The sequence below is a fragment of the Bombus affinis genome, chromosome 16 (assembly GCF_024516045.1).
Source record: "Bombus affinis isolate iyBomAffi1 chromosome 16, iyBomAffi1.2, whole genome shotgun sequence".
Classification (NCBI taxonomy): domain Eukaryota; kingdom Metazoa; phylum Arthropoda; class Insecta; order Hymenoptera; family Apidae; genus Bombus; species Bombus affinis.
This window is the reverse complement of record NC_066359.1, coordinates 6,417,648-6,430,460: the sequence shown is the minus strand read 5'-3', so window position 1 is coordinate 6,430,460 and position 12,813 is coordinate 6,417,648. Positions and strand designations below refer to the sequence as shown.

At 33.2% G+C, this 12,813-nt stretch overlaps 1 protein-coding gene across 1 annotated transcript in view; it reads right to left on the bottom strand.

Annotated features, from left to right (window-relative positions):
• The window catches only part of LOC126925497 (probable G-protein coupled receptor 158), a 169,092-nt gene that overhangs the window by 123,689 nt on the left and 32,590 nt on the right, over positions 1–12,813 (bottom strand). The window contains exon 2 of the mRNA XM_050741083.1: positions 3,654–3,837. Within this exon, the coding sequence (XP_050597040.1) occupies positions 3,654–3,837 (184 nt within the window). The remainder of the gene's footprint in view (positions 1–3,653; positions 3,838–12,813) is intronic.

Sequence of the window (12,813 nt, the reverse complement as noted above, 5' to 3'; positions counted from 1 at the left end):
CTATAAACGATAGGAAATTGTTCTCAGCTTTGCCACACGTTCCGAAGTAAAAGTATTTTCGTTGTATGCAGTGGCTGATGAAGATATTGCGACGCGTAACGCAGAAAATTGCTACGAACGTATTACGCGCACTACGCGTGACTTTTCTCATATTTTGCAGCATCGAGACACGAGTATCGCGGTTGTAACAGTAAAATTTGAAATTAGTTTGAAAATGCGTATAAAAGCTGCAAGATGTTTGTTGCAAACGTACGTTAAGCGAAAAATTAGTATACAGCATGAATAGTAATATTGGTTTAGCAACTAAATGATTGTTGATTTTGTCAATAGATGGCATTGGCAAAATCCGCCATTACTTAGTTGCCAACCCAATATATTGAATATACAATTGATGCTGAACACGATACCACTAAATATTACGGTTTATTAATTTAACGAAGGATTAATTGTTGAGTGTTTAAATATTTTGATGATCTTGGCCAAGTACGTGTTTTGTAATCGACACTGTATAGTAAATGCAAGGGCTGAGCTGCTTCGAGGATTCGCTTGTATTGAAATTTGATACTGTTGAAACGATATGGAAACTTTGCACGACATTCGAGTCGATGTATATGGAATACCGTTTTTTGAAATTTGAATTTGAATTTTATCTCGTATTGAATGCCACTGAATCGCGTTAATAAAGAAGGAATTTACTATAAAACACGTATACCAGAATGTAGAATTTACAATGAAACTATAGAACCTGGTTAGTGTGTGTTCATTTATAATTTGAATATTCCTGTAATTTTCTCGTGTGAACTGATATTTGGGAAAATTGGCGTGAAGCTTCCTATAAAACCTGATTTAACGCCCGAAGAAGTTTCCTATTCAACGTAATAATTTTACAATGCATAGATTATACCAAACGGATTTACGAATGAAGAAAGTACAACAGCTGAACTACAAAGTTTTTTCAATTCTAACTATTCTAAAAATTCTCACAAATGCGGAATACGATGAAGTAAAATAGTCGACGAAACATAGAAAAGAAATTCACATCGATTAGCATAATAAAAAAAAAAGGTTACAAAGCTTTCAAATCTAATCGAATAATATTTGTGATAAAATGGAAACATATATTATTACAATTTGAACAAATATGATCCGTGTAGTTAATTATGTTTGAAATTAATTGCCTAGGGGACACGGTGATATACGTGAAAGGGACAGTGTGGGTGAATGAAAAAGCTGAAATTTGTCGAGATATAGTACATAACATATATTATAGATATAAGATATAACATATATGAAGCTTCTATATTATTCGATATCAAGGTTTCTCTACATAGTTGTGTGTTTTGTATTTAGTAAATATTCCATTATTTGTTTATTCCAACCACGTGCGTCTAGTTCTGTTAGTTCTATGCTATTTGCTTTCACGCAATATTGTATGTACATTATGTACAAGAAAATAAATTAAACGTGGAGATTAAATTATAATATATACATATATAATTTAACCTCCTATATTAAATTTTAAATAGATATGTATATATATATGGAAATATACAAAAGCGCTGGACCAAAAGAAGTTTAAAATTGTTACTTGTAAATTAATGTATTACCAATTAGTTTAACAGATTAGCGAAAGAGAATATTGTACATGAAAATAAATTATGAAATTACGTATGAAAATAATGTGTACAATTACATGCGAAAATAGATTATGAAATTATACATGGAAATATGCAAATGGATGGACTAAAGAAAATTTTTGCTTGCCAATTAGTTAATAGATTAATAAAACAGAATATTATACATACACAAAGGTTATAATATTATACATGGAAATATGCAAGGGGGCAGACTAAAAATAATTTCAAATTGCTATTTAGCTAGAAAAATTTACTGAATATCCAGCTGGACAAATTATAAAGTACAGATTAAATAAAAGAAAAAAGAAAAAGAACAAAAATTGCTACTTGTAGATTAACATACTACCAATTGGTTAATTGGATAATGAAAGAGATGAATGTCGTAATGAAATATACAATTATACATGGAATTAGATTGGAAAATTATACATGAAAATAAATTATCAAATTATATATAGAAATGTGCTAAGGGACGAACTAAAGATAATTTTAAATTGCCACTACTGCATTAAGATAATATATTGCCAATTGGTTAACAGGTTAGTGAAACAGAATGTAACACATGGACAAAAATTATAGAATTAAACATGGAAATATGCAAGGTAACAGACTAAAAATAATTTCAAATTACTACTTGTATATTAATACATCATCAATCGGTTAATAGATTAATGAAACAAAATGTCATATTTGTACAGCGTTACTTGCCCAAAATAGCGTGTATAGAATAAAAACGAGGAAGAAGTTTTATTGGAAAGTTTACAAAATGCAGACGATCGACAGTTAAGGAATTCATAGTTAAAAAACGCGTCCACTATCGTTCCAGCTATTGTCGCACAGTTTTTAAAAAATTTTTTGTAATAACTCTTAGGGGGAGAGGGGGGAGAAGAATATATAAGCCGCTTCGTTCGCAAGCGATTTGAAAAGCTATATTCGTGACGTGAAAGCTCCCAACGAACGGAACAACGCTTTATTGTCAACAAATATTAAAATTATTTATTTATACTGGAAACTAAAAAATTTGTTCCTATTGTTTCTCGAAAATTTCTAAAATGTCTAGTTGCACGACGGAACGAATAAAAATTTTATCATCGAACAATATGGCGAATACCGTCGTCGACGGCTATCACAGATATCAACGATCACTTGTACTTTTATCGTAAAAATCTTTTTGACAAATATATCGAAGGATATTAGCTGAAACGCTGAAAAACGATGGAGAGAAATTTATACTATCTCTATAAATCTGGTATCAAATTTAATATCTATAAATCTTCAGTGTGACGTACGAGTTCTAATAAGACTATTATATGGCCTGTTATAGTTCTCCATATTAGTACCATAAACGAGACAAACATAAGTTACATTGCGTTGATCATGAAAGAAATTACTTGGTGTCTATAAAAGAGGAAGATCTTGGAATTTTTCGATGTTGTTAAATTTGCGGAGGATTAGAAGAAATCTTGAAAATTCCTTCTCGGAGATTCTTCGATTCGTTCGATTTATTTGTTATAATAAAATAGCAAGCGTAGATAGATAATGCATATAATAAATTAATAGCACGATAGTGGTAAATTACAATAGACAGGAAACGAAAATGTTAGGCACGGTAGACATTTCCTTGTAAAAGAAATAAATATAAAAAATTGAACGAAATTGCATTAATTATACTAATTGTATTGTTCATTACTTTACTTAAAATTCGAATGGTACACGATTTAGAGGAATTCTAGTTTTAATGAAAGATTCAGCTTAAAAAAGGAATATTATAAAATAAACCACCTCGATAAAATTAAATTTAAAACAAAATTATTTAAAGGAAAAGTCTACGCGATTGAGAAATTTATCGAACAAATGTTCCTTTCGAAACATCCATAAAATTCCACAGATAAACGAAATAAGCCTAGAACTAAAAAATCATATACGCGTTTCCTGTCTACGTTGAAAATCATCGGTTCTGGCATTTCCAATATATACCACTGCAATTTCGAAATTTATATAACATAAACGACTTACTTGAAAAAGTAGGTGTCGTTGATGTATCCGAAAAAGGGGACAGTGTAGGTCAACATCCAAATATTTCCACCGCCGCAATCGTAGTAGGGTTTCGACCATCTACCATCCTCGTATTTCACCGTCAGGATTTCGTCTTCCTCGCGTTCCGTATGCGTCGTTTCGTTCAGTGTATACGTGTGGAAACCTGGACCACGAAATAACAATGGATTTCAATAAACTTTACGCGACAGCAAGTATATTTCTATTTTATTAATTTAAGATTAAATGTATAGAATATAGAACATAAATAAGATAATTCAATAGTGATGTAACTTTTCTAAATGAAACTATGCTTCTATAACGCAGTTTGTAATTCTCTACAAAAAGGTATTGAGGCGCTCGAGTCGATAAATGAACAGTTCGAAAGATAGTTTGCCTCTGGTCTTGTAAAACTTATCGTATGAAAGACAAAGGAAACGTAAATATGAAAACATCGCGTTGTTCTCTTTTGTCTTGCATACAACACACATACATACGTCGAACAACTTTCATCCGAAACATTGTTTCCTATTTCTGATATTTATAGAAATAATCGCGTGTAGACATTTAAAACGGACATATGGCGTGTATCACGTTTATATTGGCAATCTATAATACTTAAACGGGTATTATAACAGTCAGGTTAAATTAAAAATAATCTAGGTTATATTCATTAATACTAGACTGCGTATTTTTAATCCTTAAATAATAATACATTTTTACGGTAACCTAAAAGCTGTAAACCTGAGTCTTTCATAACCTATGCATTTTCAGCAGTTAATGCTTGTTAAAAGAGATCCAAAAACATTCATATAACACTATCAAACGTTCTAAATTAAGGTTATCGTAAAACTTTTGTCGAGTAACTGTTTCTAGGCGACAGAAGAAAGGTTTGTACGCGTTACGTTGAGAGAAACTCTTAACCCGGTCGAAATATATAAATATTCACATTTACAGATTAAGGGTTAACTTTATTTTCATCGTTTGGCATTAAAATTTACTACTTACGCTTACACGATATGTCTATGATAAAAATTCGCAATACTTCAATGGGCCAGCAACAGTTTAGGTTAGATCGTTTCTAGATTAAATGTATTGAAATTTATCACTTACCACTAACGATATTAATCACCAGAACCGCACAAGGAAGTTAAATATTCTAAAACTAATTAATTCGGTCGGCACTGTGAAGAAGAGAATAGAGAAATTTCTAAATTGCGAAGCTTTTATACGTATTACTTAATACTAACGCAGAACGATACGACCGACGTCACTTGTACCGTCCCCGATGTTTACCCAAATCAAACTGATTGAAATTGTGGAACGCAGAACGCTAGCGCCGATTGAACGTTAGGTCACAATATAAGGAAAATAATACATGAACTGAGTGTATACATCATCTGTTATCCGTTCCATAAGCGTTTGAATGTAACAAAACAAAACGGCTGCATAAATGTCGAAATCCTTAGTCATCAATAATCCAAAAGTATGTATAATTATATATTAATATTAATGTCGACATTAAGCCAGATTATAATTAGATTGCGGATTTTTACGCATTTATAGGAGATTAAAAATTGGAAAATATGCAGAAATATACAACATATTCAAAGTACAGTATTTATTTTAATATTCAACGGGTGAAATAAATTTCTACTTAAATTCCATTTGTTCAATTAATTTGCATAAAAATCCGCAGTCTAATAATTACGTATGATCGAACAAGGAACTTATTTCATACATCTAACGTAAATAAATTTAATGTAATTTATTAAAATGAGAAGAACAGAATAACCTATGTTGATCTATCAAATATTAGTCTCTAACAACATATCAATTTTATGTTCACGGTTTCAATGATCGTATCGTGCAATGGACAAGGAAAATTTTTACAAAAACACAGTATATTTTATATTTTGATCCGGCATATTATTCAAATATATTTCCAACAAACAGAGGATTTTTCAAATTAAAGACACAAAGCAGGATTTTTTCAATGGACATATCGGATATTTTCGTATCGTTATTCGTATTTGTATTTTACTAAATACATTTCACTGGCACATCTGACGATTTCGTTTCCCTTTGTTTCTGGTGTCTATTGGGAGATTATACGTTCACGATTTTCATTCGCCAACGAAGAAAATATCGAGTGAACCTGAGGAGACTGCGAAATATAAAATGACGAGATATTACCGAGCATGATCAATAGCGGAAGAATTAATTAACAGCTCGAAGCAGATTTTCTCGCATCTTCTCTCGTTGGGTAACAATGGTCAGCCTGTCGATTTCGTTTTTCATTCTGTTCATGGATAATAACTCGCGTATATAGGGAATCTTCGATAAAAAGTTACGTCCAGCCTGTCCCGCGCGGTAGTTTTTGCAGTGTATTTTATGAAATAATGTAACGTGCATATTACTATAATTACATATATATATAAGGAAAAAGTTACGTTAACAAGAATTACAAGAATATTGATCTTTTATGTAAAATTCTATTTAATGGAAATAGAAAATATAAATTCACATTTAATGTGAATATTTTAATAATGATATAAACATAAGGAGAACGATAATAATACAAATTTCTTATTTATTCGGTATTACATTATATTACGTAATTTTATAATATTTTCATTTTAATATTCGAAACATGAAATATTAAAGACGATAATGATACAATATAAATATTAAATATTCATTTCAACACAAGTATTGAATTTCTGACTTTCTCTAATTAATAGTTTAATTAACAAAATGGAAATTTTCTCTGAAAATTTATTTCGATAATTTGTATAAATAATTATATGAAAATTTGCACAACTAATTCGTACATGTAATCTGTATAAATAAAAGATCTCGAAGACTGGAATTTCGAAAATCTACAATCTACGTAAGTAACAAAATCTATCATTTGTACTTATACAGATCTGTAAAAACTGTAACATATAAAAAGTAGGAAAGGGAATTCTCTTTTTGATTTCTATAAGTAAGTACTTTTCAAACCCGGCATCTCATTTTTCATAGAACGTGGAGATTCTCCATGAACGAAACGGTATCGACGATTTTTCCGTTTCTTGCATTTGGATCATAAGATTTGAAGCGATATTCGAATCCGAAAGCCGTGCAAAATATACGAGACGCGTTAGGTGAGAAATTCAACTTCCATACATTTCTGATCGTCGATTCGACAGGCTACAGCTTCGGGCTCTTAAAAGAAATCTAGCATGAAGGGTGGAAAAGGGGTGGTTCCCCTCGTATCTCGACTTCGTTCATCGACAGAAGAGGCAACAGAAGAATTTTGTTCGAGATTACGAATTCTGGATGAAGTTTAACATTTCCCCTTGGCCCACCCCACTCCTCAACTCTCCGATGAACTTCGATCACGTGAAATCGATTTTGAAATCGTAATACCTTTACTCATACTTAACTAAAATCTTCTATCCCCCAGGCTTTCCATAATATTCGAACTTTAAATGAAATGTACATTATACGATCATGAAGGGTGAAGGTTTCGCCAAGTATAGGTTAGGTTTCAGTTAAATCAGGTAAAGTTAAGGTTATGTTCGATTTACATGGAATATGCCTCGTATAATGAAATATTATCTTTGAAGAATGGAAGAGTTTGTCAATTGATATATTTTACGGTATTATATACTAAAAAGACAAGCGGGAAAAAAGAAATCAATTTGTGCTGCTGGTTTTACAGCACTTTTTTATCTCATATTTTCCCAATGTAATACTATACATTGTTAAATTGGTTAAGCGTTTGGAATCGTAGATTTGGAATGCTTTCGCGGAAAATGGGAAATTTGTATCAAACAAAGTTGCAAGCCAAGATAAAGTTTGATTTATTGCCCCTGTTTTCCATAAACTTTTTAATCTGGCGACTGTTTTATTGTTGCACGAGATAGTGCGGCACACTGCTATATCGACGAATATTTTGTACAGCTGTCGCGAGCGAATTGTACTGACGGATCATCTTCTTCCGATTTACTGACATATTTAAATCTCGACGAATTTAAAAAAGAATTAAGAATAAAGAATAATTTAGAAACTAGAGAACGTTAACAAATTCAGAAAAAGAAATTTTAATTTAATTAAGGTTAATAGCTATGTAGTCAAATTTCACATATTTAAATCCTTCAGTTTTGACGATGAGTATTAAAATGGAAATTTTTACGATTTATTAATATTTTACTTTTGTATACGTTTCTATAATTTCTTTATTTCTCATTTCTACTTCCCCTAATCTTTTCTCTTCAAAATTCAATTTTTTAAAAATCTCGATCACTATCATTGTCTTCTCGCGAGATGACTATTAATTCCTAAATACTTCACGTAGAGTACATTCGATCCACGGCGATACGAAACCACTTCCCGCGCTATTACTCTAAATAACCTAACTTAACCTTGCCTAAAAGCTTCATCGCCTCCTAAAACCGAGAACTGTCTCCTCACAATATTCTCCAACCCCATACTACACTATAATTTTCACTCCTAACACCTAAAATTTCCTCTTCAAAATCAACCTAACCTCAATAACGAGCGGATAATTATGATTTACACGGGGAAGTACAGTGAGAAGAGAAAGTTTATAAAGTAGGAAGTATAAAGGTGCATACTATAATTCTACAAGATGAATTTATATTTAATAAGATCAATGAATAAATGTAATGTACGCTACAGGAGACAATGGCGGACACAAAAAAGTTTAAAAATCAGTGCATATGGATTTTGGTTACTTTTAACTAGACTTGACATTTTTTACTATGTTGGTAACAGTCACCTATCCCATAGTATAATCGTGTAGTAAAATTATAGTGCCTTTTGTACTGTTTACTTCATATAAACTACCTTCTGTCCGCTGTAGATTACTGCTACCAATATCGTACAATATTAGTATAGGACACCCGTTACAAAAATTCATACTGTGTTAATTTTAAACTTTCTTTTATACTTGTATACACCCGCCATGTATATCAAACTACAGTTAAAGCGAAACAAGGTAGTGAGAGAAAGAAAGAGAGAGAGAGGGAGAAAAGAATAGCCAGTAAAAGGTCCGTTGAAAAACACAAACAGGGAAGGAAATTACCGCGAAGGGTCGAGCAGATGACGGAAATAGCGTTTCGTCGAAGCCGTTGTTTCCTTAGCCGCTTTCGTTTCCTCCTCTGTCTATCGATAACGCTCTTATTTGCCGTAAGCTTCCGTTCCGGACGAAATTGCTCGGGCTTTATCGGTCTCACCCTACTTCCGGCCTGGGGAATGCGAGAAACGTTATTTGCACTGGAATCCTGACAGCATTGTCTCCATTCGTTGAGCCCGCTTTATTCGACGATAACTTTACATCGCGCGATCCTAACCTATACTCGCTTCATGGACTAACTATGATCACTGCGCTTTATTGTAGCCACCTTATATCCGGTTGGTGGGACACAATCTTGTTTCTACGAATCGACTGAAGATAACGCGATTTTCTTCGTGCTTTGTTCAGTATGTTCTTTGTTAGCTAACAATGTTTTTTGTCATTCTTGATGATAGATATCGGTTCGGCTGGGTAGCCTTATGTACAAATTTTACAATACTTAGAAAGTTTACAAATTTGATATTTACAAAATTTACAAATATTGGAATACTACAAAATTCACAAATTTTAAGAATGACCGATCTATTTTACTGCAGATACTTACATGTATCTGGTTGCTGGAATACAGCTCAATTTCTATGGATGAGCTGAATATATACCGCAATTCCCTTGGTGCTTTGTTCAGAGTTTCTTTTTCATTGAGTGACAATACGCTGCCAGTCCTGGTAGTAGAAAATTGGTAGATCGGGGAAACACATTTTTTATGCATTCGTGGGAAATTCAAATTTACAGATTTTACAAAAATTCTCACAATGTGTAATAATACAGAGAAACATACGGGATGTTCGCCTATGAATTTGAATCAGATTAATTATAATACAAGAGACTTTCCAAAATTTCAATTAAATTAACCGAAACCTAGACATGACCCAATTACATTTCAGGAAAAAGCATACCCATTCATTTGCATCCTCAAACGTGTATAAGCTTAATCAATAATCAGTGAAATAGACTATCCGCTTTATTGACTTAACTAATAATTAACAGATCAGCTACAGAAAAAGAATTCGAGATAATTAACCAAGGACAGCTCGTCATACCAGCAAGAAATAACCTAATTCTGTTTCATAAGCACACCAATCCTCTTTACATATATACACATCCTACATTTAAAGACAAACAGTGTTACCATCATCATGCTACCAGGGCCACTATTGTGCTAATTACTATTCACGTTTCAGAATTGGATTCTATTATAGATAATAGACAATATATAATACAAGTATAGATAACAAGTATGACACAATATAGATCAATTTAGATATACTTAATAACAGTGACTGCTGATATACTGTAATTTATCAAGCAATCAACTTGTGACCATTTTGAATATTTTATGGAAAGATTTCCCACTGTTATAAGGACGTAATGAGACACCGTGGAGTCAAATATCTCAACAAGTCCCTCCTACCGCATAACCTCACTCCTGACCTAACTCCTGCGCTGATTATTCGACTGAACAAAATGTCACACTTTTGGATTCTATCTGTGTGAAAATGCTTTTCTCAAGACCTTATCTCGTCTTCGCCTTAAATCTCCGTGAAACCATATTTCCGAGCATCCATGTTCATTTGGAACTATTCCTAGCTCTCACTAGCGAATATACCAGCAGCTGAATCTGGGATTCGGCTTGCGGGAAGATTTAAAGAGGACAGAAGCTGGCGAGAGGAAGTAGGTGAAACAGGCCTCAAACGTGGGTGTATAAAACGCGATGATGGAGGTTAGGATTAAGCGGAATAAATAACGGTCATGCGAAATAGAATTGGATCTTCCGCGTCCTTGATGTAGAAATACTCCTTGAAGGACGATTCTATTGGTCTGAAACGGAATTTTTCGAGACAAACTTTTTAAATAATTCGCATCTCATCGAAGAATGAACTTGTTGAAAAACTATTCGACGAGACGCTAGATAGAATTAAAAAAGAACGACTTGGAAAAAGCGAAATATCGATAGTTTCGAATTAAAGTAAGATGTGATTTTATATTGTCAATGGCTCAAAGACTTCTGTACAGACCGTTCACATCGATACAAACCATTTATTCATAAAACACGATATCCAACATGGCTTCGGGTGGTTATCATTAAATTGCAAATTCTTCGGACCATCGCTACGAGAAAGGAACTATAAACACTGAAAATATACGGTGACCCAAAAATTCCCTTAGGAATACTCAGAGGGCACCATAGTATTAAGTTACTCGAGAGAACATCTCGGAGATGCGAATTGCTAGCAATGCCAACCCGACGGCGTAGGCATAGGGTGCAAAATTAAGAAACCCACGTTAACGTTGTTCTTAAGATTGAGTTGGTTTAATCTCGAACACTAGATAGATCGTAATATAACCTCACTCTTTAGTTGGTAATTAACATTTTCACCTATGCTAATTAACTCTGGCACTTTGATATTTATCATCTAGTTACGCAAAGTAACGTAACAGCCGGTTCGAGTAAATATTGCATGAATTCTAACCTATACTAGGATAACCTAACCTAACCCATGAATTGTTGATTAGATTACATGAAGAATTTATGTAGAAGGTTTTGTAACGAAGTTTCGTAATTCTACAAGTTTTAATCCAGTAATATACTTAAGTAATATATCTAAATATACTTGGCATATTTAGGTATCATACTTAATATTCTTAGGTATCTTTATGGGAATAAGTCAGAATTATGGAAGCTTGTTCAGAATAGAACGTTAATCATCAACTTATACAAACGAAATAGAGAAATTCTCAAGAAACAGAGTTGACCAATTTGGCTAATAAAATTCAGGTACTATATTAATTTTATTAAAACAAAATAATATATATATATATTATTATCATCTTTAAACACACCATAGTAAACATACTAAACTTTAAGACGTTACATAAATTCCCTACAAATTAGTAGTCCACCAGACACATCTCGCGCCGCAATTTCACAGAATAATCTGGGGTCTCTCCAGATGTTATCAAAGGATTTCCCAAAGGGCCAGTTTCTTCCTCTGTCGTTTCTTTCGTACCTTTGCTTTTACGATGCTCTTTCTGTGTCTTTTAAAACAAGCATACCACAATAATTTAAGTCGCCGTTAATAGACACAGAGTGGAACACCAGCGGTATTTTTCCTGTCTCGTTATTTATCAACCACTAAGATTTTACGCAGCGCCGGACAATCGGGCCGCGTTGTTTTTTTACCTCGTTCGAACTCTCTCCTCGAGCGGATCGGTACAGCTGCAGCTCCTAGAAAAGCTACAGAGACGGCGCTCGACTTTGCTCCAACGAGTGATGCTGATTCACTTCCGGCCGAATTCGCGCAGGCTTTTAATTGGAAAACGGTTTTTAAAGTTGCCAAATGGAAACTTCTTAAGTGAATTCAGCTTTCGCTCTTTTGTCCGAAGCGATGGTAGCGTGAAAATGAAACAGAGTTAAGAAACAATTTCCAAACGAGTATTTGATTACAAACGAACCTTTCCAATGGAAATCTAGCAAAGCTTATTCTTAGAAATTAGTTCAATTTCCTGTGTTTCTATTTCCTTTTGTTTCATTAATATTTATATTGCTGCGGTGATAGATTTTTGACGAGGAGAATTAAAATTGCTTGGGTCAGAACAATGGGCCTGTGAATAAAACACCTACAGTCTAATAAGATCTAATTAACTCCATAATTTCACCTATATTATATCAAAAAATGGGACTATATATTCCCTATGTTCCCCATACAATCCTGCCACCTGAAACTTCAAACGAGATAAAACCTTCAGATCCTAACCTAACTTTACAGAGACGCGTATGTAGATGAAGGGAGCAAGATGGCTTCTGCTTTCTTTGGACGTATTAGGCGATAAATAACCGTTCATCGTTCGATAAGTGAATTCAGTCCAGATCAGACAGATTCCAATAAGGTCTTTGTATCCTAGTTAGATTATTCCTGGGAAAAGAAAGAGAAAGAGGATAGTAGGTTTATTGGGAAGTACGAGAACAGAGGAATAGAAGGTCGTGTGAATATTGGC